The sequence below is a fragment of the Raphanus sativus genome, chromosome 6 (genome assembly GCF_000801105.2).
Source record: "Raphanus sativus cultivar WK10039 chromosome 6, ASM80110v3, whole genome shotgun sequence".
In the NCBI taxonomy this organism is placed as follows: domain Eukaryota; kingdom Viridiplantae; phylum Streptophyta; class Magnoliopsida; order Brassicales; family Brassicaceae; genus Raphanus; species Raphanus sativus.
In genome coordinates this window covers 26,505,626-26,532,460 of record NC_079516.1, presented here as the reverse complement: position 1 = coordinate 26,532,460, position 26,835 = coordinate 26,505,626, and the positions used below count along the sequence as shown (strand labels likewise).

Sequence of the window (26,835 nt, the reverse complement as noted above, 5' to 3'; positions counted from 1 at the left end):
TATACTAAATGATATATTTATAATATTTAAACATAAATTTATACTGAAAATTAATATTAGTAGTTATAATAAAAAATTAAAATTAAAAGTTTAACGAAATCTTTTGATATAAATTTTAAATTTCCTAACTAAATAATATATAGGTGAGTCATAATTTTTTTCAATTCCAAAATCTTAGCCTCCCTTAAAAACAAATAAAATAACTTTATAAATACATAAGAAATATAAATAAATTGGAATTGAAATAAATTTATTAGAGAGAAATAATCTTGCGCTATTGTTGATTATTTATATAGCTTGATCCGTGACCGTATAAATATTTGCTTTCATTTTATTTTTTTCTTTGTACTAATGATAATATATATATATATATTTGTAAATTAAGGTGTATTACATAATTATTAATATAACATTTTAAAACAAAATTTTTATTTATTACTTTGAATAATTATATTTATGATTTTAATTATCTATTATATCACAATGTAGCATACAGAAATTCAATATTTATAACTAATTGGACTTATATTATAAAATTATACTAATAATTTATGAATAAATTATTTTATATTTTATTTATATTTTATATAAATTGATTTTAATGTGTGATTTTTATTTAATTATTTTTTATTAATAAATGTTTAAAATATTAATATGTACAAAATTTATTACGAATCTATTTTAGTTAAAACTCTATTAAGAAAATTTATTATTTAAATTAGGAAAAGACATTAAATATTTAAATTTATTATTTAAATAAGTAAAAGACAAAACTTCATTAAATATGGGTTCATTTTATACTTCAATGTCATGTCATTGTAAACAAGATAGAAAACTTAAGGCTAATTTCAATTTTGTATTTTTTACTTTAATAATATAGATGTTCCATTGTGTATTACTCATCTTCTTCATGAAGATTATGTAACTTCAACCTAAGTCAATAAAATTGATGTTATAAAAAAAGAACTAAATAAAAATCATATAATACTGTATATTAAAAGGTTTTAATTTCTTTGTCTTAGATTCGTTTTTGGAAGGTAAAGCATGATTGGTTTAAAATAAAGTTAAATATATTAAAATTCATTTAGTTTAAAAGACTTCTTGGTCATCTAAGAACTAAATACAATCTGTTTGTAACATTCGGCGATCTTATCTCTGAATAACCAAATTATATTTAACTTTTGCGATACCTTGATCTGGTCAAATGCAACATAACAAGCCTGTTAAATCTCTTTAGTCTCGTAATTTTTTGTTATCTCTTACTAATCATAAAATGTGTGGTAATTGACGATCTCTCTCTCTCTCGTAACTCCTTTCTTATATGCTTTTCTATATAAACCAAGGTTTCTGATCAAGTGCGAACCACCTTGCGTTTCCTTTGAAATGAAGAAAATTTTATGGAGTCTCACTCTTTTTGGTGTCATCTTAACCCTCCCTGTTAATGGGGTGATGGAGAGGCTCCCAGATTCTAATGGGACAAATGTGTATCAGACAGAAAATGATGTCTATTCCAAAGCAAAGCCTACAATGGTAGAACTCACTTTCGTTAAGAATGCTAATGAGAGATCAGCATGTAACATCTTCTGTGATCCATATTCACATTTTTGAATATTGATTCATAATTTCATTCGATATAGCATTGTTATTATTGCAGTGTGTCTAGATGGAAGTCCTTCCGGATATCATGTTCATCCCGGGTCCGGTTCAGGAGCAAAGAATTGGATCATTCAGTTTGAGGTTTGTTGCAGTAAGTCTCTCCTGATATATGTTTAACAATATTGGTCGTGCATGATTTCATTTATGTTTTGATAGGGAGGTGGATGGTGTGGTACCATTGAAGATTGTATAAATATGAAAAAAACTCGTCATGGATCGTCCAAATATATGGAGAAACAGATACCTTTTACAGGAATTCTAAGTGACAAAGCCGCGGAAAATCCAGGTTAGTGTCTTATAAATCACCATGTGTGATGTTTATCTCTGTTTAGGTTACTAATGCAAATGTTTGTTTGCAGACTTTTATAACTGGAACAGAGTAAAAGTTAGGTCCTGTGATGGCGGATCCTTTATGGGAAGAAACGAAAATATGGTAAGCCAAGTCTAAAACATAAGTGTTTTGCAACCTATTAATTGCTATATGTTACTTTTTCTACATACAATTAGGATGCAAAACTTCAGTTTAGAGGAAAGCAAATATGGGGATGTATTATGGTAGACTTGATGGAAAACAACAGATTTCGTGAAGCAAAGCAGGTAACCGTCGTTTTGGTTGTTGTTTCGTGTATGCATATGTCGTGTAATATCAGTGCCATGCCTACGGGAGCCTAAGACCTTTAAGTCACATTAGGTTCTGCTTTCTGGATGTTCTTCTGGAGGCCTTGCAGCGATACTTCACTGTGACCAGTTAAAATGGCATTTCCCTAAGGCCAGACTAAAATGTCTGAGTGATGCTGGCCTTTTCCTTGATGCGTGAGTGATTTTATAGTTACTTACATTAACAAAACATTCGTGTATATTATATATATATATATATATGTTGAATTGTTTTGTAATGTATGTAACTGAAGCCCCGATGTCTCTGGAGATCGACCTCTTAGAAATTTATACAGAGATTTAATAGTATTACAGGTACGAACACATAAGATTTGTTATGTGTTACACGTTGTCTTTACTAATATGATAATTGTGTAACGTTTATATAGAGTATTACAACACAGCTCTCTAACGAATGTTTAAGACGTCTTAATCCAACTTCGGTATTTGTTTCATCTTACATCTGTTTAGCTTATCCTTATAATAAACCCTGTGAACTGGATCTCATAATAGATTTTGCTCAACGCTCCAATATCTGCAGTGTTTTTTCGGGCAAAACCTTATAAACCAAGTCAACACTTCATTGTTTATTCTAAATGCTGCATACGATCCGTGGCAGGTTAATTTATTCTCTACTTTAATCCTCAGCTTTATCTACAGAAAGGGAAAATGTATTTTTCTGATATATTCTATTTGTGCAGATCCAAGAGAGTTTAACTCCTAAATCTGCAGATCCAAATGGAAGTTGGTCTGACTGTAGACTTAACATCGCAAAGTGCAATGCATCTCAGATCAAGTTCTTGCAAGGTGAAACATCAGCTAATAATGTTTTTGATTTTGAATAATCATCTCAAAAGCTGCTTATTAGATGATTGAGTCGAGAGAGATATAAAGGTAGTTAGAAATGTATAAATCTGTATATTCAGCTCAATTGTACAAAATGTATGTATTGTCTCTATTTATACTAATCAACAGAACCGATTCAGATACATTTACAATACCGGTTTATAACTCTAATATTGCTTTCGAAATATGTAATACAGGTTTCAGGACTCGTATGGTGAATTTGATCAGTGGTTTTACAAAGCCAAGTAAGAACGGAGTATTTATTAACTCGTGCTTTACTCATTGCCAAACAGAGAATCATGACACTTGGTATTCCAAAAACTCTCCTGCTATTAAGAACAAGGTAGGCAACATTATTTTATTTTTTTGGGTAAAAGGTAGGCAATTAGTTTTTATAATTGATCATGATTTATGAATTACAATATAATCCGCCAAACAAGCCATTGAAAAGCTACAAACCATATTGGAAAACATCCAAACTAACACCTCTAGCTACTATTCTTGTTTGAACTTTTGGTTTGATCTAATTCTTTTAGACTGAATAAAATGAAAATCCCATGCTTGATTAAATCATGTTATTTTCGTTATACTATTTGCAATGATTTTGTTACGATTTAAGCCCAATTATTAATGATTTTTGTTGCATATACGAAAACAGAGGATTGCAGTAGCTGTGGGAGATTGGTTTTTCGAAAGAAGAGGAGCGAAACTCATAGACTGTGCTTATCCCTGTGACAAGACTTGCCGTAATGAAGTTTCCAAATGATAATTTGTTTCTATATATATTTTGGCATTCAAATCCTTTTTGTCATTTTTATTTGCAACAAATAACCAAAATAAAGGACAATTGCCTAGAACAGTTTAGCTAACTAAATTGGTAGTGTAAAATTAGTATGAACTACTGCTATTTATTGGCGATAAATACAAAAATGTTGTGAAACAGTGAGTAAAACTTATATTATTCATTAGCAAAATGCTCCATATATATACAAGGTTTACACCGTCATAAATAGACCGTCATTAGGTAAATGAAAATATGACAATTCCTAGTTTAATTAGGAAAAAGTAATTATACAAATATGGAAAGAACATAAACCAAAATCAATATGGATTAGGACATCCTTCTAAACCAGTCGTTTTATAATACTCCCCATTGGATGTCAAATCCATCTTGGGAGCTCGTGATACACTTTACCAATATTGGTGATGCCTCATTAAAACCTTACCAAGAAAACTCAAGTGTGACAAAAACTGGTGAAGAAAAAAGAGTACAATATGTATCATTCACCCTAATTTGTACCTCCGTGTATGTTCTTCAAGTTGGCGCATGGACAATCTGATAGTTGAGCTTCATGGGCACCAAGTCTTAAACTGGTCCTTTAATTGGCACATCCCAAACTGATAGATAAGTTTCATGGACGTGGAGTTGGTGCAGACATGGTGAAGAAGTCGGCTGACATATCATATGACTGAACTTGTAGTACTTTGAGCTTCTTCATCCTTTTCCAAACGTGTATAACCTGTTTGAGATCTTGTATGGATCAAAGTTATAACTTGCATTATTATCAAAACCAAACAAACTTCTCTTTGGGTTTGGTTAGTATAAATCAATCTCAAATCTTTAGTTCCTTGTAAGTAACATAGGATGTGTTTTAACATCATTCGAGTGCCTCATGGTCGGATTAAACTGAACTTTAGACAATGGATTACATCTTCCTTGTCCTACTTGGGACCAAAGGATCCGTGACCAAGGACATCTTCCATATCCTTCTTGGGACCTGATGGGTCTGAGTCCAAGCCAACAGGACCTCACGACCATGGACTTATAATAAGTTTGTGTCCGGACCAAGGAACAACTTCCTTATCCTTCTTTCGACCAAATGGGTCTATGTCCGGACCAAGGGACTTTATGAGACGTGGAACTACTTAATGGTCCATGCTAAAATATTTTAGGACCTTTAGATGCAGAAATATTCCATCCTTTTAAGATGTTCAATTTGTAATCCAAATAAAACTTTGTTTGTCCCGAATTTTTCATTCTTTCTTTAGATATCTCTCCAGAGGTTCCTAGGATATTTATAGATAACATATTTTGTACAAGTTTGTTCTCGAGAACTTGTTGCATTTGGCAACTCAATACCCTCTGGGACTTATTATATATATATATATATTATCTAGTGGACCATTCAAGATAGGCGGTTTCTACATCTATGAACCGCAAATATAAATTTCTCTCTCTTACGGCCCGACTTATTAGGAATCTAAACTTTTGTTGCATCCACCACAGAGAGTATGTCTCCACATAATTGATTCCTAGTCTTTGTGAGAATCCTTGTGCAAATAGTCGTGCCTTATATCTTGCTATCTCACCATGTTTTATTTCTTTTACTCACAAAAAATCATTCCTGTCCAACTGGTTTTACATCTAGAGCTGTCCGAACTTATGGGACCAATCCTCTCTTTTCTTAATAAGCTTTACTCCACGTCTTCTTTCCATATGATCTTATTCTTATTGTTGAGTTCACTCATATATGGACGTGGGTTTATAATCCTCGTTCATAACCACAAAATCCTTATCTTCTTCATCCTCCAATGCCATCTCGATCTACTAACCACAACCGATTCCCAAAATTTCAATCAGAGTTATTCATCCATGGTCAAAGTCACAGTTTATCTTTCTTCTCATATGAATTCATGCAAAATCAAACGAAAATAAAGAGAAACTAAATTTATTTTTCTTATATTGAACTAGTATACATATCAATGTTCAGTAAAACATGCATAACATTTGATGGAACTGTTCAATCGATCTCAAACAGTTTGCATTAGAAAGTAATTCAATTCTCTATCTTGCGATCAAACTATCCATTGGTGGAAAATCTTCTATCCATTGTTAAAACATCTTGCATATATGCACTGCATCTCTATATGCACTTTTGTATCCAAATGAAAATGTTCTATACCAAATCAATTTAAAACGTAAAAACTGATAAATGACTAAAATAATATAAACACACAAAATTTGATTCGATAAATACTCAAAACAGATAAAATACAGTTTATCAGTGATTTCTCAAGAGGTTGTAGTTGTTCCTTAATCCTAAAAGCACATGCAAGAGTAGCACCAAGATGCTTGTTTGGTTATGTACAACTATATATGTGGTATCAGCGACCAAATGGTGTAATATGAATCTTCAGAGGGTCAAACTTGCTGTGATTCAACGGACTAAATGATGTTAGCCTAGTTTGTAGAATAATATACTTTGTTTCCTAATACTAAAAGCACATAAAGTCATAGATTAATTCAGTGGTGTAGAACTTTTGGGTACCAAATGTTGAAACAAAATCTTAAGAAGGTCAAAATTGTGCTATAGAAGCTAATTGATAAATTGTTAGACCGCTTTTGCTTTCGTCTGAGGCAAAAAAAAAAAACAACAACAACAATGACACCTTGTTTGTTCATCAAATTCAAGCAGGGTTTTCTGACCAGCCTTGTGGAACTCTGCTGGAGACAACGGTAGGCATTGTTTTGACATTGATATCGTGTGGATAAAACCGGTGCTGAATGTCGAGTTCGAGGAGGATCTTAATCACTTCTTCGACCAACACGGATCTTCTTGACCATCTTTCAAGCATGTCTTGGTGATTAAATCTGTGATCTGGCCAAATTACTAACCTTATCATGTTCAAAGCTTCAACGTTCTTTACGATGATCTTGGCTGATGGGTGCCAATACTCCGGTTTGCTGTCAATGTAGCTACATTGCCAATTAAAAAAAAAAAAAGATTAGCATATGGTTAAAAAAGTATAAAAACATGCATAATAAGCACTAAAGGGCTAAAGTGTTTGATTTTACTTTGATATTCTTTGCCTGATCGTTGCAATCTTTTCAACAGGAGTAGTAATGTGGACACAGAACTCGATTGCGTCTCCCATGTCTGGACTTCGGTAGTAATTGCTGATAGATTTCTGCCATAGAAGACTATTCGGGTACATAATCTTCAGATTGTCATATCTCAAGAACACTGTAGTAAGTATGTTCATCTCCTCCACCACCAACTAAATTTAAGATACACATTTGTTAATACGTAGAATTTTCAAAGGTGAACCATTTTGCTGTTTCTATTACCTGTACATCGTCAATCTCACAGCGATCACCAACATCGTAAGGATGGACGATGAACAAGAAGATGATTGACTCGAAGACGGTCTTGACAGTGTTCCCAAAGATGAAGGCCAAGAGTACAACTTGTGAACTTACAAAGAGAAGTACCTTGGAGGATGCAATTTCGAGAAGGACAAGCCAAATAACAACTATGACAATGGCAGTGACAATATTGATCATGTGATGGAGCTTGTTCACAGCTGTCTTGGTGTCGTTGAGAGTCAGGGCAAGAGCTCTTCGCTCTCTGAAAGCATTGACCTAATCAAAGTCAACAACAGGGTGATATATATATATATAAATACACAACAGAAATCAGGAGAATCTTGGAGAATAAGCAATTACCAGCCAGTTCTTCAAAGCTGATTTGCTAATCCTTCTTGTCTCTGGTGCACCTTCGAATAGGCCCATTGTCTTCATTGCCTCGTCTTCTCGCAAAAATCTTATCAAGTCATCCACGTAAATGTGCCTTTTGTTCATTCAGATATATGAGTTTATCAGCAAAACTCAACATTGGTTCTAATAAAGAAAGAAAAATCAAAGGAAAACTATGAACACACTTTGCACCACGTTGAGCCACGTTCTTGAAAATCTTTCTTGCAGCTGACTTAGCTTCTTTTTCACTTCGTATCTGTCTGGTGGATTCATCTTCGTATGTGGATTCAAGCATCTGCTCGTCTAACGTGGTAAGAGAAACATGCCTCACAATCTTCATCAGCCTCTTCATGTTCCAAGCTGAGATGTTCTTGTGATTCATCCTGTGAAGGTGCTCCATGCTGATCCCACTATCAGCTGTTGTTTTCGGAATGATCGGTGAGAGTTTGGGATTCATCCCTCTTCCGCTCTTTCCTGGTGCTAATGCAGCCGCGCAAAGATCTGGTGGTAAATTAGCACCTGCGTCCTGCATCTTGAAAATCTCTTCTTGAGCCTTCTCTTCCTCTTCCTCAATCCTGCTCATCTCGATCATGGGAGGACCAGATAGCGTCTCGATCACGTACTGGTTAAACATAGCTTCTTGAATCCGGTCAAAGTAAGTACTAACGTGGAAAGAAGAAGCCATGACTTTCACCACTAGCGTCTTGATCAACCACAAGATGGTGCTTAACAAGAAACACACCAAGATCTTGGTTACGTAAGGAAGAAACTTGCTCTTGGTCTCTCTTTGTACTTTCTTGTCAAACAAGAAATGCCAAGCGAGAAGAACTAGACCTAGCCAGAGACAGTTTTGAACAGCTCTTCTTACACCGTAAACAAAGTAAAGAACCCTCTTTCTCAGGAGGAAGTTTCTTTCGATGAAGAAGACGATGATTTTGATCCCCCATCCTGAAACTAACCTCCCACATATAAGAACAAGCAAAAACACTTCCCATTTCCATAAATGTAAGTTCCAAAGTCTGATTTTCTTCCAAGAAGGAATCGATAAACTGCACGCCAATGCAGCTATTATAGCCACTAAGCTAAGCCACTCTAGCAATGTTACCGCGTCGAGCTTCCCTCTTTTATACTCATCAGGTACATCTTCATCCGCTAATGGATCATCCTCTTCATCGATATCACCAAGTAACCCGGATCTCAACTGACCAGATCTCCAACCAGAGTAAGGCGTGTCTTCTTCTCGTGGCGGATCTTGAAGCCTAGATCTTGTCTTAACCCTCGAGATAAGCTCTGACTTCCTCTGAAACGACGTGTTTGAAGTGCATCTCACGACCTCGTCTTCCTGCTGTTGTGTGTCTTGATTCGTCCGCAGTGTCGCGGACGAAGAAGATGATGGAGTAGTAGAAGACGAAGAAGCAACCGAACCGGTGAAGTTTGTACTCCCAGCTCCACGGACGTTAAAAGAGACTCGCAGTTCCCTAGATACGTCGAATGATGTCCGAGCTGTTGATGCTGGCGTTGGTAACGTATGGCGACTCACGTCCTCCTCGTTATTTTGATCCACATCGAGTGTGATCTCTCCTCCTCCACCTCCTCCCCATTGTCTTTGTTCTCCTCCGGCCATTTTCGTGGGCGATTCTTCCAAAGGTGGCGGCTTTCCTGATCCGAAGTTGAAACTTCTGCTTAATCTACCGCTCTTTCGAGTCGTAGCGGTTGGTTCTCTACCACTGGTTCCTGCAGCAGCCGCCACGGCGGCGTGTTCAGAAGCTTTGTTGCCTTGCCAAAAGTTGTAGCTAGGATCACTTTCTACGGGTGCGCCCCGACAGTCTTCATGGATAGAACTAGAGCTCTCTGTTTTGTGGTGGTCCATATCGGGATCTTGGAGAATCGGACGGTGCTCAGGAGTGCTTGTATCACTTTGATCTCCTGGGCTACGAATCTGTTTGTATGAGCTGTGAGATTTGAAAGAGTTTCTGAAATCCATCCAGAAAGTGAGAAAAAATAAAACTGAAGAAAAGAAAAACAGATTTACGAACTTTAGACATGGTAACACAAACTTCGGCGCTTGTTGTGATGCATGGGCACATGACTTTGACTAATTTTAAAAGTGTTACGTGTAATTGCATGGGGTGTACTGTAAGCAATTTAAAGTATTCAGATATTTTCAAATAATATTAACTTGGTTTAACTTTTAAGTTGGGGGTAATGGAGTGTTTTTTTTTTGTAACTTAAGGGGTAAAGGAGTGTTCAATAGCCACAATTTAAAATAGCTTCAGAGATTTCATTTCTATATCTTTATCTAAACTCTTAAGAGAGAATTTGTTAAACATGCACAAACTGAATCATTGGCTCGGCCATCGAAATGCGTCCTCACAAATAGACGTCATCTACTCTTCGAGATCATCACTGCAGATTGTCTTGGACGACTTCTTCTCTTCAGAAGGGATTGCTTTTAGACGACCGCAATATTACTAATATGATAGTTTGTTTAAATGACTTTGTTTAGACGATCCTTTTCATTTTTGTAATCACCAAATACTTTGTATTTTCGGTTCCGACAAAAAATACACTTTTTCTAGCTGATCAGTTATGCAATCAACATGCTTGAAATTTTTTGATTAGAAAACAACAATGGCTTAATATAATAGTTTTCATTGACCATGAAACATTCTGAAACCCAAAAACCCACAGTAGCACTGTAGCAGGGATCAAGAAACAAACATTTTTCAAGACATCGAAAATCTAATGAAACCCTTTAAAATCAATAAACATTTTCTTTATTCATCGCGTAAAAGCAATCATTGTTATACAGTAATGACTGAGTTTTAGAAGCTGAAAAAAAAAACAACTCTTCAAATTGTTTTTGTACCCATCGTGAAATACTACATGAAGTAATATAAGAAGTGCTACGTAAAGCAAAGCTGTGTGGTGATCTGAAGACTGGACTTGGAGCCGACTTAGAGCTACAATAAAAGGTTATTTGGAGTCTTAAACAATATATGATTTACATTGGAGAAAAGGTAAATCATCAAGAAAATATTTTCAAAAGTTTTTGACGAAGATTCGGAAATATTCCATAAATGAAGATCTGTGAATATTTCTTCCTTATGAAGTTGGCTAAGGTTAGCCACGAAATCTATCAGTATAAGTAGAGAGAGACGTACCGTAGGTTAGGCACCACCTCCGAAGAAAGGCCGCACACATAAGGGTTTTGGTGTTGAATGAGAGTAGACACAAAGTATAAGGGCTAGGGTACAAGGCGGGACGGTACAACCCAAATGCCATCTCTAGTTATTGGGTCGAGGATAGATCTAGGAACGTGTTAGACATGTTAGTCAACTCGGAAGAAATTTAGTAATAATTTGGAAGAGAGTTAGTAAGACACCTTTTCTTTGTAAAGAGAAACTCTCACTATTGTTTATGTTGTAGTATTTTGTGAAATAAATAAAGCATTTTACTTGTATGTATTACTCTTTGTATTAGACACAACTTGCACTTTCAATTGGTATCACAGAGGTTATCTAAGTCACTAGTGAAGATTCTGAAGGCAAGATTGAAGACAGAGTACAACAAGAAGCATGGTGGTTGAGGTGAAGCAATGTATGGGCGCTGTATTCTAAAATTCAATCATCAAAGGGAAGATTGTTAGTGCAGTGACGACTGAGTTTTAGAAGTTGAAGAAAAACAACTCCTCAAGATGTTCTTCTACCAACATGAAGTAGTACAAGAAGTGCTATGTGAAGTGAAGCTGTGTAGCTGACTTGAAGACTAGAAAATATATAAAAATAGTTTTAGGTTGGTTTAAATACTTGAAAATATATAAAATAGTCAAATATAAATATCTAATATAGTAGAAATACACTCAAAACACCAAAAATATTTAAAATAATTTTTGATCCAAAATTTAAATCAAACCAATTTATTTGTTAAGTTTAGGTATTCTCACATATGTTATTCAGCTTTATATACAATATATTATTTTATTTATAGATTTTAAGAAATTCAAAATATATAATGAATTTTAAAAAATAATTTAAATGGATTATCCGAACCCGAACTGAACCTGCAAATATCCGAATATAATTCGAACTAGAATTTAGAAATATCTGAATGTGGCTGAAATCTTTGACCCTGGTAACCCAAAACCTAAACAGATCCGAAATGAACCCAAATGGATACCTGAACGCCAGCCCTAATCATAATTCGAACTGAAATTTAGAAATATATGAATGGGCTGAAATATTTGACCCCTGAGATCTGAAATCCAAACAGATCCGAAAGGAACCGGAATGTATACCTGAACGCGCAGGCCTAGTCAAATATATGTATCATATATGTCATCATATAATTAATTGTATTGGTCCATCATATAAACAGTCATATAAGTAATAGTATTTTATATGTACCATCTTATAAATAATCATAGATATTATCTTTTTGACACCCTTTTATCCATGTTTCAAACTTTTTATTTTTTTGCATTAGTTTTCTATGAATTATTATTAATTTTATGATTTTTTTTTTGAAAATTGAACTCTTGAAATTTTTATATTTGACTAAACTAAATAAGGTAATAATACTGTTTTTAAAATTGTTTTATATAATATACTATTTATATTTCAGTTTGTGTTTTTATTTTCACCATAAAAATTGTAAATAAAAAGAATTGTAAATATAGTGACCTAATTGTAAATAAAAAGAAATATAGAAAGAAAGTTGTTTAATTTATTGTAAAAATAACGGCTAAATATTTAAATAAAAAAAATATTAAATATGTTATTCATGTTTCTAAACAATTCTCATTTATTATTAATTTATTAAAAATACAATGGTTAAACGTGTAAATAAAAAAGTACACATCTCTATTATCTATGTTTCAAAACATATCTCATTTATTCTATTATTCTTGTTTCCGAACAATACATTGTGTACTTCAACTTTAATAATATAGATTTAGTACGGTTTGTAAAAAAATTTATATAATACACCTAGGGCTATTAACTTTTTTTAAAACATGTTGAATTTTGTACTAAAAGTATAATAGTAAAGATATCAATATACTGTACATAAAAAAAAAAAAACTATTTACCTGAAAACCAATCTTACTCCTTCAGTAAATTCGTAGAAGCTAATCCTCTTGTAAAAAGTATAAACTAACATTCAAAATACTTGAGAAATTCAAAAGAAACAAAAATTAGCCGTTGTAATATACACTCTTGGTGCGACAATTAAAACGGGTGTATGTTAAGCTATTGACCGTTAGAGTCAAGTTAAACGCGTCGTTTTAAACGCCGCCTAACCAAATACTTTATTTTTAAAAATTCTTCGTCTTCTAGATCATAAAATATTATTTTCTCTCGACTCTCTTTTTTCTTTCTTTTCCGGAGGAGACGATCACCGAATCATGGAATCATCTTCTCTAGCTTTACTATGTTCTGTTTCTCTATACGGTTATACCCTTTTCCTTCTATTTCGTTTGTCTTTTTTTTTTTAATTTCAATTTCGACATTCATGGTTTTTAATTTCACTTTTTGGTGCTTACTTAAGGATTTTGTTTTAGTTTTTTTTTTGTGTGTCTATTTATGGCTTTTGAATCCGCATGTATCGCGATCCTTAATTTGAATTTTTTTCCGATGGATCTTCGTCAAAGTCACAATCTTGGTGCCTATTTTAGGTTTCTGATTTCAATTTTTTGGTGAATGCACATGTATCGCGATCCTTGATTTGAATTTTTTTTTCCGTGCAGAGTCGTCTTCTTCAATCCGCATATCCTATCCGACGAGGATGAACCAGACCTCATTGCGTCTCGAGCTCGTTCCGCGGGATCTCGACTCTCCCCTCACCCCTGCAGATCTTCCTCGAGGCTCCACGCTTTCGATCTGCAGGACAAGGATCCGACGGCGACGGCGGCGATCAAGGAGGGAGGGAACGAAGCCTTTTCCAGGGCTTTTGAAATCTGAGCTTTTCGGATCTGATTTCGTTTCTTCTCCGATGAGTCCGTGTACTCCTAACATTCTAAGATTCAAGACAATGGTCTCTCTAGTGACTCCTCTCCTCCTAAGCCTCCTCGCAAGGTATAATAACAATCTTTCGTATTTGAACTGATATAATTACAACCAACGTGTCCTATTATATCTTAGAGATTTGTAAATGAATTATTTGTATGTTTGATTTGATTTGTCTTAGGTCTTGGATGCACCTTCTTTGCAAGATGACTTCTACTTGAACGTTGTGGACTGGAGCTCACAGAATGTTCTTGCTGTGGGGCTTGGTACTTGTGTCTATCTCTGGACTGCTTCTAATAGCAAAGTGAGTTTTTTTCAACCTTGACTACTACTACTTATGCGTAGAGGTTATATGGTGTGGTGGAGGCATTGAACTGTGTGGTTTTGATGTGTCAGGTGACGAAGCTTTGTGACTTGGGTCCTAATGATAGCGTGTGCTCGCTTCAGTGGACTCGGGAGGGTTCATCATTGAGTGTCCCTGATGCCATTGAGTTTGTCCCATGGTTTATTATAGTTGCCAGAGCTATAAGTAAATGACTCATAACGAGGTAATCTTAATTACCTCTCTAAAGTGTCCCTGATGCCATAATGTGAATTGAGTTTGTCCCACGGTTTCTTAGTTGCCCGAGCTATAAGCAAATGACTCATAACGAGGTAATCTTAATTACCTCTCTAAAATGTCCCTGATGTCAGAACAAAGAGAAGCTTGTCCCATGGTTCAAAGAGCTTGTCCCGTGGTTAACAACTAGTCACAAATGCCTCGTACTGCAGGTAATTTTAATTACCTCTTTGAAGTGTCCCATGGTTCAAAGAGCTTGTCCCACGGTTCTATAAACAAATGCCTCGTCTTAGGATCAAGGTAGTCATTACCTTGAAACGTCCCTGATGTTGTAACACAAATGAGCTTGTCCCATGGTTCAAAGAGCTTGCCCTGTGGTTAACAACTAGTCACAAATGCCTCGTACTGCAGGTAATTTTAATTACCTCTTTGAAGTGTCCCATGGCTCAAAGAGCAGGTAACTAGTCAGACCCTGAGGATGTCCCGCTTCTTTGAATAACTTGGTTCCCTAGTCACCAAGCTATAAGAAAATGACTCGTCAGTGAGGTAATCTTAATTACCTTTCAGTGTCCATGATGATAGGACTGAGAGCTTGCTCCGTTGTTTCCTAGTCACAATACAATCGTGAAATTCTTTGGCTCTATATCACAATAAGCAATAAGCAAATGCCTCTAGCGAGGTAATCTTAATTACCTCTTTGAAATGTCCCTGATGCCAGAACAAAGATGAGGTTGTCCCACAAGTTTATAAAACTCGTTTCATAGTTTCAGAGCTACAATGAAAATTCTATGAAACAAGGTAATTTTAATTACCTTTCTGAAATGTCCCTGAAGATAAAACACAGAGCTTGCTCTGGTGGGGAATGTCTGTGATCCATAACACAAATGAGCTTGTCTCTGAAATGTCCATGATGGCAAAACACAAGCGAGCTTGTCATGTGGTAGAGTCATGTTGCCAAATGACTTGTAACGAGGTAGGTAAACTCAGTTACCTCTCTAAAATGTCCCTGATCCCAGAACCCAAATGAGGTTGTCCCGCCTCTTTATAGAACTCGTTTCCTAGTCTCAGAGATATAATCAAATGCTCTGAAACAAGGTAATCTTAATTACCTTTCTGAAGTGTCCCTTAAGATGACAGAACACAAGTGAGCATCTGTCGCTTGCTTCTTTGAAAAAACAGGTTTCCTAGTTGCCGACAAATGCCTCGAGATAATCAAATGCTCTGAAACAAGGAGCTCGTCCCGGTCACAGTAGAACTGGGAGTGTTCCTGCTACCATAACCCAAATGTGTTGTCCCTGGTAATGTTGGTTTCCTAGTCAACCGAAGCTATGAACAAATGCTTCATAACAGAAAACAAGTGAGCTTGTCATGCGGTGGAGTCGAGAATGTCTCTGCCTAACTCGGTTTCCGACAAATGCCTCGAGATAATCAAATGCTCTGAAACAAGGAGCTCGTCCAACGATGTCCTCGAGATAAACACAAATGTGTTGTCCCTGGTAATGTTGGTTTCCTAGTCAACCGAAGCTATAAACAAATGCTTTATAACAGAAAACAAGTGAGCTTGTCATGCGGTAGAGTCGAGAATGTCTCTGCCTAACTCGGTTTCCTAGTCACTCGAGCTCTTAAGGAATGTCTCGAAATCAGGTAATCTTAATTACCTATATGTCCATGATGACAGAGAACTCAAGTGAGCTTATCAGGTAATCTTAATTACCTCTCTGAAACGTCCATATGTCACCTAACGTTAGATTGCAAATGAGGTTGTCCCTTTGGGCTACTTTGGATCCTGGTTACCTGAGTTAAACACTTGGAGTTGCCTGAATGTCCCTGATGATATAACACGAACGAGGTTGTCCCTGAATAAGTTTGGCTTTTCTAGTCAACCGAGCTATAAGCAAACAAGGTAATCTTAATTACCTTTCTAAAATGTCCCTTCATGATTGACCAAAGAGCTTGTCATGTGGTTAACTGGTCACAAAGATAAACAATGCCTCGTACTACAGGTAATTTTAATTACCTTTCTGAAATGTCCCTGATGACAGAACACATGTTGGCTTGTCCTCGGGTAGAGTCGAGAATGTCCATGCATAACTCGATTTTCCTAGTCACTCGAGCTTTAAACAAATGCCTCGTAACAAGGTAATCTTAATTACCTCTCTGAAACATCCCTACTAGTTACCTGAGTTAAACACTTGGAGTTGCTTGAGATACTAGTCACTCAAGTAAAATTTAAAGCCAAACGAAAGTCCCATGATGCTAAAATGCAAATGAGGCTGTCACACCTCATTAATTACTCTATCCTCCGAAGTTGCTTGAGATCCTAGTCACCCAAGCTAAATGAAAGCCAAGAGATTAAAGGATACATTCGGGTTGCTGGTCACTTAAGTTAAACACTTGGAGTTGCTTGAGATCCTAGTCACTCAAGTGAAATTTAAAGCCAAGCGAAAGTTCCATGATGCTAAAATGCAAATGAGGCTGTCACACCTTATTAATTACTCTATCCTCTGAAGTTGCTTGAGATCCTAGTCACTCAAGCTTAATGAAAACCAAGAGATTAAAGGATACACTCGGGTTTCTGGTCACTTAAGTTAAACACTTGGAGTTGCTTGAGATCCTAGTCACTCAAGTGAAATTTAAAGCCAAGCGAAAGTCCCATGATGTTAAAATGCAAATGAGGCTGTCACACCTCATTAATTACTCTATCCTCTGAAGTTGCTTGAGATCCTAGTCACTCAAGCTAAATGAAAACCAAGAGATTAAAGGATACACTCAGGTTTCTGGTCACTTAAGTTAAACACAAAATGCCTCGCTCTAGGTCTAATGAAAATGCTCAAACTAAAAGAAAAAACAAAAGAACAGCCGAGTTTCTAGAATGAAAATGAGGTTGGGCTGCCTCTGTTCCTTGTCATCAACACAATCTTCCTAGTGTTAAGAGATGAGGTAAGTATTTATCCTTCTTCTGTTTCAGTTGTACGTATTTCTAATTCTTTATGTATGTGATATGCTTTTTTCCTTGATATAGTTTAGACATACATTCGACTCTTAAGCTTAATCATTTTTTATTTATGCAGGTTGACCTCATTAGTACAAATTCATTGTGTTTACACACTATCGAGAATTAGTGACCAAACATACAGAAGATCAGTACAAGAATTTAATGTTATTTTTCCATTTGAACAATCTTACCATGTCGTCTAACTCCATCTTTCTATCTTTTTTTTTGCATGTAGTTCTCCTCTGGGTTTCAAAGATCACGCCAAGAGTTCAGGTTATTTTCTTTCCACTTTGTTAATATTTTTGGTTTGTTCTTCTCCTCGGAGTTCTATTTGGAATCGTAATTGGTCTTTAATAGATGTGCTATGTGTCTTTTGCCTTGAGTTTCTTTAGTTCTATAACTATAAGTAATCACTGTCGAGAATTAGTTACCAAACCTACAGAAGATCAATACAAGAATTTCATGTTATTTTTTTTTTCATTTGAACAAGCGTACCATGTCGTCTAACTCCATCTTTCTATCTTTTTTTTTTGCATGTAGTTCTCCTCTGGGTTTCAAAGGTCACACCAAGAGTTTCAGGTTATTTTCTTTCCACCTTTTTAATATTTTTGGTTTGTTCTTCTCCTCAGAGTTCTATTTCCGGAATCGTAATTGGTCTTTAATAGATGTGCTATGTGTTTTTTGCCTTCAGTTTCTTTAGTTCTATAAGTAATTACGTATGTGTTACTAGTATGCTAATCAATTTGCAGAAGCTTGATATCCATGTTGCTTGAGTTAATGTTAAGTACCTTTAGAAAAAAAAATTATGCATCTCTGTTTTTCCGAATCTTTATTTAGGTTCTACCTTACTATTTGTTTCTCGATGCTGAAATGATCTCTAAAACTTTGTATTATTCTTTAGCACTGAATCACTTTGTAATTGTCTCACTTGGTTTATTAAGATTTATTTTCTCTCTTTTAAAGTGTTTTATCATATTGTAATGCTGGTTTTAAAGGTACCTTTAAAAAAAAGTTTATGCATCTCTGTTTTTCCGAATCTTTATTTATGTTCTACCTTATTATTTGTTTCTCTATGCTGATTTGATCTCTTAAACTTTGTATTATTCTTTAGCACTGAATCACTTTATAATTGTCTCACTTGGTTTATTAAGATTTATTTCCTCTCTTTTAAAGTGTTTTTATCATATTGTAATGCTGTATATAAAGGTATAAAATTTATAACATAAGTCAAAATGTTTTAGCTTAAGCTTAATAGATTTCATGGCTCATGGGTGATACTCAGATATTGTGTTTATAATGCATAATCAGGTACTTTCCACAGGATTAATTGTTTTTTTTGTTCTGCAGATCTTTTGACCTATTTTCTACAGTATGTCCATGTTTCATATGCTTCTAGTTGTATCATTTGGTGATTTGATTGATATGTTTAATGTTTTTTTTACTTGCTATACTACATTTGTTTGTTTGGAGAACTGAGTTGGAGAGTAGGAAGTATTGCTATACCTGTTTATTGTGCATTTAGAGTTTATTCATAAGTCAAAATGTTTTTTTTTGTTGCTATACCTGTTTATTGTGCATGTGATTCTTTATGGAACAATAGTCATATAACTCGGTATATTATTCATATTATTCAGACTAGCCATGTTTGAGTTATGATAGACTAGAAGTATTATTTATATTATTCAGACTAGCCATGTTTGAGTTATAATAGACTAGAAGTATTATTTATATTATTCAGACTAGCCATATTATCACATTCAGTAAATGTTGGGGGTTTTCGTATAAATTAGGAAACCATGTAACAGTAAAATTTGGTATCATATAGTTTGTATGTGCTCGCGTTTTCTTATATGGTTAGATTATATTGGTGTTGGCATTTTTGAGAAGTCATGTCTTCTCTGACTTGTCTGAATGATATCTTCGTATTAGTTAATGCAAGCTTACGTGTATGTGTGTGTTAGATAGGTGATTGTCTTGATACCACTCATTTGCTTATCATTAATCTTTGGTATTTGCTTCTTCGACTCTTTAAAACATTGTCAGTATTTTATCCTTTTGTGGTTGTTGTTTTGTTATGATTTGCTTTTATGTTCTTGGTCTGTTGGGACTTTTGATGAAATGTTTTTAAAAATTTCTGTGATTTTTAAAAAAAAAAATAGTTATGTTAATGTTTATCATGTGCTAATATCGTTTAGAGATCTGATATACTCCAGTTCACCATGTTTCATGAAGTAGTTTGGATTAGGAAAAAAAAACAAATCAAATGGGGGACCGAACTTTTACCAAATCGACCTGCGACATTTCACAATGATTTCGATTTTGGGAAATGGAGATCCTTAATTTGAAATTATGGAGATCCTATACTAAAATACACGAACCAATAACTTAACTGTTACGGTTTTATATCTTCGTTAGATTTTATCAGGGAAATCGCATAAAAAACTCTTAAAGTGTCATTTACTATCACTTTAAATCTTGAAATTTTTCGCTAACACTTTTAAGTTTTAACCTTCAAAGTGACTTTTGTATCATAAAAAACATCCAAAGCAAAAGTTGGCATGTTCAGTTGGTAATTTTTCAAAAATAATTATTTAATTAATAAAATAAACTAAATAAATAAATTCATAGTGATATACGATAGTGATATACAATGCAAAGCGGACACATGACTACAATGCCACAATTTCATAGTGATATACGATCTCCAGTAGGCAAGCGGTCAAGGATGGCGACCCATGTATGAAAAGAGAACCTTGGAGTACTATAACGAAACCACAGTCCTTCGAACCAATAAACTTGTGTCTGCACTCCTCGCAAGAGCTTCCAAGTTTCCTTGGTAGTAAAGCTCGGTTTATAGTCATCACCACATTTCCACAATCTGATATCCTCTCCATTCTGCAGACCTTCTGGATCTCCAGTTCAATGAGATTATAAAGCTCCACTTGGTGCCTCCTTCTCCTGTGCCTTTGGATTACCGTAGCCACAGTATCGTGCAGTCGAATACCCATATTTATAGGACCACCTGCTCCTGTTTTGTCCATTAAACATCCTAGTGCTGACCAGTCGTCATACCAGAATGATGTTGACATGCCATTCTGGATTTCCATCTTCGAAAATACAGCAGCAACTTCTCTGCATTTTAATAGCTTCTTCCACATCCACGAGCCGAGAGAACTACTATCCTTTACTGTCCAGAAAGATCCCTTCCGAATCAGATAACGATACACCCATTTCACCCAAAGAAAATTTCTTGATGATAGGATACGCCACACCAACTTCAGACAAGAAACCTGGTTTGCTTCCTCAAGAGATCGCAGTCCCAAGCCTCCCTCTTCTTTTGGCCTACAGCAATCCTTCCAACTAACTTTTGCTTTTTTTTTTGTATTCAGATCAGCGCCCGACCACAGGAACGCTGCGCATATACTGTCGATCTCTTGTATACACTTTCTTGGCAGTTTAAAGGCTGATATCCAAAAGTTTGTGAGGCTATGAATAACAGATCCAATAAGCTGTAGTCGACCGGCAAACGACAAAAGTCTTGCTGTCCAAGAGCTAATGCGAGCTCTGATCTTCTCAATCAAGGGGGCATAGTCTCTCACATTCATTTGTTTAGTTAACAGCGGCAAACCGAGGTATCTCACTGGTAGATCACCGTGGGCGAAAGCAAAAGTTTCGAGGAGCATTTGCTTCTCTGCATCTTTTACCCCAGCAAGAAAAATTGTTGTCTTCTCCATACTAATGTGCAGGCCTGACATCTCAGCGAACTGGTTAAAGATATTTATGATACCTTGTATAGATTGGTGCTTCCCGTCAGTAAAGACTAGCAAATCATCAGCAAAGCTGAGATGTGTAAGCTTAAGTCCTTGGCAGTAAGGATGGTATCCAAAACTCTTTTCTGCAGCGCCCTTGTTAAGCATTTTCGACAACACTTGCATACAGATAACAAAAAGGTATGGTGCAAAGAACAGCCTTGTCTGATGCCCCTTTTGCTATTGAAATATCCGGCCAGCTCCCCATTAACTTGCACCGAGAATGAAGCCAAAGAAACACATTTTTCAACCCATAAATGAACCTTTCCGGAATGCCCAGTGCCGCAAGAGTTGATAGCAGAAAAGGCCATTGTACTGTGTCAAAAGCCTTTGATATGTCAATCTGAATAGCACTTCTAGCCGAGACCGTGCTCTTATGGTAACTCTTGACTAGTTCTGAAGCTAGCAGTACATTCTCCATAAGAAGGCGATCCTTTACAAAAGCTGATTGGTTTGGGACAATGAACTTGGGAAGTACCAGTTTCAGTCTGTTCGCCAAGAGCTTCGAAATGATCTTATACAGAACATTGCAACAAGAAATCGGCCTGTAGTCTTTCATCATTTTAGATTCCTCCTTCTTTGGTATAAGAGCCAGGATAGTTGAATTTGCTCCTTTTGGGAGAAACCTAGTATCGAAGAAAGCTTTAATGGCCACCACAAAGTCCTTGCCTACAATCTGCCACGCCGCCTTAAAAAACTTGCATGTATAACCATCAGGTCCTGGTGACTTATTACTTGCCATGGAGAATAAAGCCTTTCGGATCTCTTCCTCAGTAACTTCTCTGGATAAAGCATCCATATCTCCCTCATCACACTGAAAGTCAAGGAGTTTTTTAATTTCTTCAGAATCTGGCGCACGATAATTCTCAACTTCATGCCCAAGGAATCCATTGAAATAATCCACAGCCTCTTTTTTGATGTCTTCTTGAGTGTCAGCAATACTACCATCATCTTCTTGAGTGTCGGCAATACTCGCGTAGTTGTGGAAGGTTGTATTGTTCCCATCACCTACTTGTAACCAATGCGCTTTTGCTCTCTGGCTTAATACTTTCTCCTCAATGCTTGACAGTAAAGTCCATCTCTCATAGGCCCGAGCCTCCTCATCTAGCACCAATGGAGAGGGATTTGTCATCGCAGTTAGCTGGCAAGTGCACAAGATTTTGTAAGCTTCTTTTGTCTTCTTAGTGATATCACTCACTTGCTTTTTGCTGAGTTCCCTTAGAGCTGGCTTGAGCTCCTTTAGCTTCTTCGATAGCCGGTGCAGGGCAGAAGTAGAGCTGAATAAGGGAACAGTGGACTGCCAATACTCCGCAACCAAAGGGAGGAACTCTGGGGATTCTGTAATGACATTAACAAACTTGAACGGGCGTCTAGGTTTCAGTGTCTCTGGTGTGAACTGTATTCTGCATCGAAGGTGATCAGAACAACCTCAGCTTCAAAAACGCAGTAAGTTTGGGGAAACTTTGAAATCCATATGTCATTTACCAAGGTTCTATCCAGCTTTCTTTGAATAAGTTCATCCTTTTGCTTATTGCTCCAGGTGAGTTTTGGACCATGAGCTTTCATGTCTAAGAACCGGCAGTGGTGTATGACCTCTCGGAAATCATGCATACCCGTTGTAACCGTCGGGGTAGTATGCCCCAAGTGCTCATCAAGCTCCAGAATCTCATTAAAATCGCCAACAACTATCAAGCATACATTGTAGCAAAGAACATACACACGAACTTGAGTCTAAACTGAACTGATCATACCAGTACATTGTAGCAAGGAATCAAGAGGATAGAAGAGGATACAACAAAAGAGAACAACTCCGAGATACATAGCTAAAGAGACGCAAGACTAGTTTACTAGATTTTGATCCGACACTCGTGCGGATGTATATTTCAAAAATATATTGCTATTTAATATTTATTTTTCATGTCAATATCAAATCTGGATAAAAAAAATCAAATCTGAAGAACCAAACCGATCACTATCCGAAAGAGTAATACCAAACCCGAACCAAAATTGATTAAATATCCAAATTATTTAAAATTTTGATATTTAAGCAACTGAAACCATAACCAATTCAAATCAAAGTATTTTGAATATCAAAATGTATCCGAAAAAGATTATATACTTATATATATTAATTATTTTTGGTTTTAATGTATATAAAAACATCCAGAATATATATGATACTTTTAGGTTGGTTTAAATATTTGAAAATATATAAAATTAGTCGAATATAAATATATAACATAGTGGAAGTACACTCAAAATACCAAAAATATTTAAAATAATTTTTGATCCAAAATTTAAACCAAACCAATTTATTTGTTAAGTTTAGGTATTCTGACATATGTTATTCAGCTTTATATACAATATATTATTTTATTTATAGATTTTAAGAAATTCAAAATATATAATAAATTTTAAAAAATAATTTAAATGGGTTATCCGAACCCGAACTGAACCCGCAAAGATCCGAATATAATTTAAACTGGAATTTAGAAATATCTGAATGAGACTGAAATATTTGACCCCGGAAACCTAAAACCTAATCAGATCCGAAATGAACCCAAATGGATACCTGAACGCCAGCCCTAGTCATAATTCGAACTAAAATTTAGAAATATATGAATGGAGCTGAAATATTTGACCCCAGAAACCTGAAATCCAAACAGATCCGAAACGAACCGGAATTGATACCTGAACGCGCAAACCTAGTCAAATATATGTATCATATATATGTCATCATATAATTAATTGTATTGGTCTATCATATAAATAATCATATAATTAATTGTATTTTATATGTACCATCTTATAAATAATCATAGATATTATCTTTTTGACATACTTTTATCCATGTTTCAAAAATTTAATTTTTTGCATTAGTTTTCTATGAATTACTATTAATTTTATGATATTCTTTTTGAAAATTGAACTCTTGAAATTTTTATATTTGACTAAACTAAATAAGGTAATAATATTGTTTTAAAATTGTTTTATATAATATACTATTTATATTTCTGTTTGTGTTTTTTATTTTCACCATAAAAATTGTAAATAAAAAGAATTGTAAATATAGTGACATAATTGTAAATAAAAAGAAATATAGAATTAAAGTTGTTTAATTTATTGTAAAAACAATGGCTATATATTTAAATAAAAAGAAATATTAAATATGTTATTCATGTTTCTAAACAATTCTCATTTATTATTAATTTATTGAAAATACAATGGCTAAATGTGTAAATAAAAAAAGTACACATCTCTATTATCTATGTTTCAAAACATATCTCATTTATTCTATTATTCTTGTTTCCGAACAATACATTGTGTACTTCAACTTTAATAATATAGATTTAGTACGGTTTGTAAAAAAATTTATATAATACACCTAGGGCTATTAACTTTTTTTAAAACATGTTGAATTTTGTACTAAAAGTATAATAGTAAAGATATCAATATACTGTACATTAAAAAAAAAAAGAAAAACTATTTACCTGAAAACCAATCTTACTCCTTCAGTAAATTCGTAGAAGCTAATTCTCTTGTAAAAAGTATAAACTAACATTCAAAATACTTGAGAAATTCAAAAGAAACAAAAATTAGCCGTTGTAATATACACTCTTGGTGCGACAATTAAAACGGGTGTATGTTAAGCTATTGACCGTTAGTCAAGTTAAACGCGTCGTTTTAAACGCCGCCTAACCAAATACTTTATTTTTAAAAATTCTTCGTCTTCTAGATCATAAAATATTATTTTCTCTCGACTCTTTTTTTTTCTTTCTTTTCCGGAGGAGACGATCACCGAATCATGGAATCATCTTCTCTAGCTTTACTATGTTCTGTTTCTCTATACGGTTATACCTTTTTCCTTCTATTTCATTCGTCTTTTTTATTTCAATTTCGACATTCAGGGTTTTTAATTTCACTTTTTGGTGCTTACTTAATGATTTTTTTTTGGGTGTCTATTTAGGGCTTTTGAATCCGCATGTATTGCAATCCTTAATTTGAATTTTCCGATGGATATTCGTCAAAGTCACAATCTTGGTGCCTAATTTTAGGGTTTCTAATTTCAAATTTTTGGTGAATGCACATGTATCGCGATCCTTGATTTGAATTTTTTTTTCCGTGCAGAGTCGTCTTCTTCAATCCGCATATCCTATCCGACGAGGATGAACCAGACCTCATTGCGTCTCGAGCTCGTTCCGCGGGATCTCGACTCTCCCCTCACCCCTGCAGATCTTCCTCGAGGCTCCACGCTTTCGATCTGCAGGACAAGGATCCGACGGCGACGGCGGCGATCAAGGAGGGAGGGAACGAAGCCTTTTCCAGGGCTTTTGAAATCTGAGCTTTTCGGATCTGATTTCGTTTCTTCTCCGATGAGTCCGTGTACTCCTAACATTCTAAGATTCAAGACAATGGTCTCTCTAGTGACTCCTCTCCTCCTAAGCCTCCTCGCAAGGTATAATAACAATCTTTCGTATTTGAACTGATATAATTACAACCAACGTGTCCTATTATATCTTAGAGATTTGTAAATGAATTATTTGTATGTTTGATTTGATTTGTCTTAGGTCTTGGATGCACCTTCTTTGCAAGATGACTTCTACTTGAACGTTGTGGACTGGAGCTCACAGAATGTTCTTGCTGTGGGGCTTGGTACTTGTGTCTATCTCTGGACTGCTTCTAATAGCAAAGTGAGTTTTTTTCAACCTTGACTACTACTACTTATGCGTAGAGGTTATATGGTGTGGTGGAGGCATTGAACTGTGTGGTTTTGATGTGTCAGGTGACGAAGCTTTGTGACTTGGGTCCTAATGATAGCGTGTGCTCGCTTCAGTGGACTCGGGAGGGTTCATCATTGAGTGTCCCTGATGCCATTGAGTTTGTCCCATGGTTTATTATAGTTGCCAGAGCTATAAGTAAATGACTCATAACGAGGTAATCTTAATTACCTCTCTAAAGTGTCCCTGATGCCATAATGTGAATTGAGTTTGTCCCACGGTTTCTTAGTTGCCCGAGCTATAAGCAAATGACTCATAACGAGGTAATCTTAATTACCTCTCTAAAATGTCCCTGATGTCAGAACAAAGAGAAGCTTGTCCCATGGTTCAAAGAGCTTGTCCCGTGGTTAACAACTAGTCACAAATGCCTCGTACTGCAGGTAATTTTAATTACCTCTTTGAAGTGTCCCATGGTTCAAAGAGCTTGTCCCACGGTTCTATAAACAAATGCCTCGTCTTAGGATCAAGGTAGTCATTACCTTGAAACGTCCCTGATGTTGTAACACAAATGAGCTTGTCCCATGGTTCAAAGAGCTTGCCCTGTGGTTAACAACTAGTCACAAATGCCTCGTACTGCAGGTAATTTTAATTACCTCTTTGAAGTGTCCCATGGCTCAAAGAGCAGGTAACTAGTCAGACCCTGAGGATGTCCCGCTTCTTTGAATAACTTGGTTCCCTAGTCACCAAGCTATAAGAAAATGACTCGTCAGTGAGGTAATCTTAATTACCTTTCAGTGTCCATGATGATAGGACTGAGAGCTTGCTCCGCTGTTTCCTAGTCACAATACAATCGTGAAATTCTTTGGCTCTATATCACAATAAGCAATAAGCAAATGCCTCTAGCGAGGTAATCTTAATTACCTCTTTGAAATGTCCCTGATGCCAGAACAAAGATGAGGTTGTCCCACAAGTTTATAAAACTCGTTTCATAGTTTCAGAGCTACAATGAAAATTCTATGAAACAAGGTAATTTTAATTACCTTTCTGAAATGT

At 35.4% G+C, this 26,835-nt stretch overlaps 4 protein-coding genes and 1 long non-coding RNA gene across 5 annotated transcripts in view; 4 read left to right on the top strand and 1 right to left on the bottom strand.

Annotated features, from left to right (window-relative positions):
- Nucleotides 1-1,284: 1,284 nt before the first annotated feature.
- LOC108810106 (pectin acetylesterase 2-like) lies at nt 1,285-4,101 on the top strand. The gene is made up of 12 exons (XM_018582238.2): nt 1,285-1,573; nt 1,655-1,737; nt 1,813-1,942; nt 2,016-2,089; nt 2,164-2,253; nt 2,348-2,469; nt 2,568-2,628; nt 2,703-2,756; nt 2,855-2,932; nt 3,015-3,120; nt 3,357-3,502; nt 3,818-4,101. Exons 1-12 carry the CDS (start codon nt 1,384-1,386, stop codon nt 3,923-3,925), a joined length of 1,242 nt encoding a protein of 413 aa, XP_018437740.1. The 5' UTR covers nt 1,285-1,383; the 3' UTR covers nt 3,926-4,101.
- Nucleotides 4,102-6,627: 2,526 nt separating this feature from the next.
- LOC108808232 (mechanosensitive ion channel protein 8-like) lies at nt 6,628-9,743 on the bottom strand. Its single transcript, XM_018580410.2, has 5 exons — nt 7,882-9,743; nt 7,667-7,790; nt 7,289-7,582; nt 7,016-7,218; nt 6,628-6,916 (listed from the first exon to the last, which is right to left on the bottom strand). Exons 1-5 carry the CDS (start codon nt 9,678-9,680, stop codon nt 6,628-6,630), a joined length of 2,709 nt encoding a protein of 902 aa, XP_018435912.2. The 5' UTR covers nt 9,681-9,743.
- Nucleotides 9,744-13,173: 3,430 nt separating this feature from the next.
- Nucleotides 13,174-14,320, top strand: LOC130496118 (uncharacterized). Its single transcript, XR_008935148.1, has 4 exons — nt 13,174-13,357; nt 13,443-13,770; nt 13,883-14,005; nt 14,098-14,320. It is a non-coding gene; the product is annotated as an uncharacterized LOC130496118 (long non-coding RNA).
- A 561-nt stretch (nt 14,321-14,881) lies between these two features.
- The window catches only part of LOC108813714 (protein FIZZY-RELATED 3-like), a 28,286-nt gene continuing 16,332 nt past the window's right edge, over nt 14,882-26,835 (top strand). The window contains exon 1 of the transcript XR_008935147.1: nt 14,882-16,263. The gene's annotated coding sequence lies outside the window, so the exon portion shown is untranslated. The remainder of the gene's footprint in view (nt 16,264-26,835) is intronic.
- On the top strand, nt 24,795-26,070 carry LOC130496117 (protein FIZZY-RELATED 3-like). Its single transcript, XM_056987913.1, has 5 exons — nt 24,795-24,915; nt 25,032-25,105; nt 25,193-25,520; nt 25,633-25,755; nt 25,848-26,070. Exons 1-4 carry the CDS (start codon nt 24,896-24,898, stop codon nt 25,670-25,672), a joined length of 462 nt encoding a protein of 153 aa, XP_056843893.1. The 5' UTR covers nt 24,795-24,895; the 3' UTR covers nt 25,673-25,755; nt 25,848-26,070.

Bases quoted from the DNA above. Each gene is read 5' to 3' on its own strand.
- LOC108810106 (XM_018582238.2), top strand. From the start codon at position 1,384: ATGAAGAAAATTTTATGGAGTCTCACTCTTTTTGGTGTCATCTTAACC. The intron at 1,738-1,812 runs GTTTGTTGCAGT...ATGTTTTGATAG, and splicing joins ATTGGATCATTCAGTTTGAG to GGAGGTGGATGGTGTGGTAC. The intron at 2,254-2,347 runs GTAACCGTCGTT...AAGTCACATTAG, and splicing joins GATTTCGTGAAGCAAAGCAG to GTTCTGCTTTCTGGATGTTC.
- LOC108808232 (XM_018580410.2), bottom strand. From the start codon at position 9,680: ATGGATTTCAGAAACTCTTTCAAATCTCACAGCTCATACAAACAGATT. The intron at 7,583-7,666 runs GTAATTGCTTAT...GACTTTGATTAG, and splicing joins CAGCTTTGAAGAACTGGCTG to GTCAATGCTTTCAGAGAGCG. The intron at 7,219-7,288 runs GTAATAGAAACA...TCTTAAATTTAG, and splicing joins GTGAGATTGACGATGTACAG to TTGGTGGTGGAGGAGATGAA.
- LOC130496117 (XM_056987913.1), top strand. From the start codon at position 24,896: ATGTTCTGTTTCTCTATACG. The intron at 25,106-25,192 runs GTGCCTAATTTT...TTTTCCGTGCAG, and splicing joins TCGTCAAAGTCACAATCTTG to AGTCGTCTTCTTCAATCCGC. The intron at 25,521-25,632 runs GTATAATAACAA...GATTTGTCTTAG, and splicing joins CTCCTAAGCCTCCTCGCAAG to GTCTTGGATGCACCTTCTTT.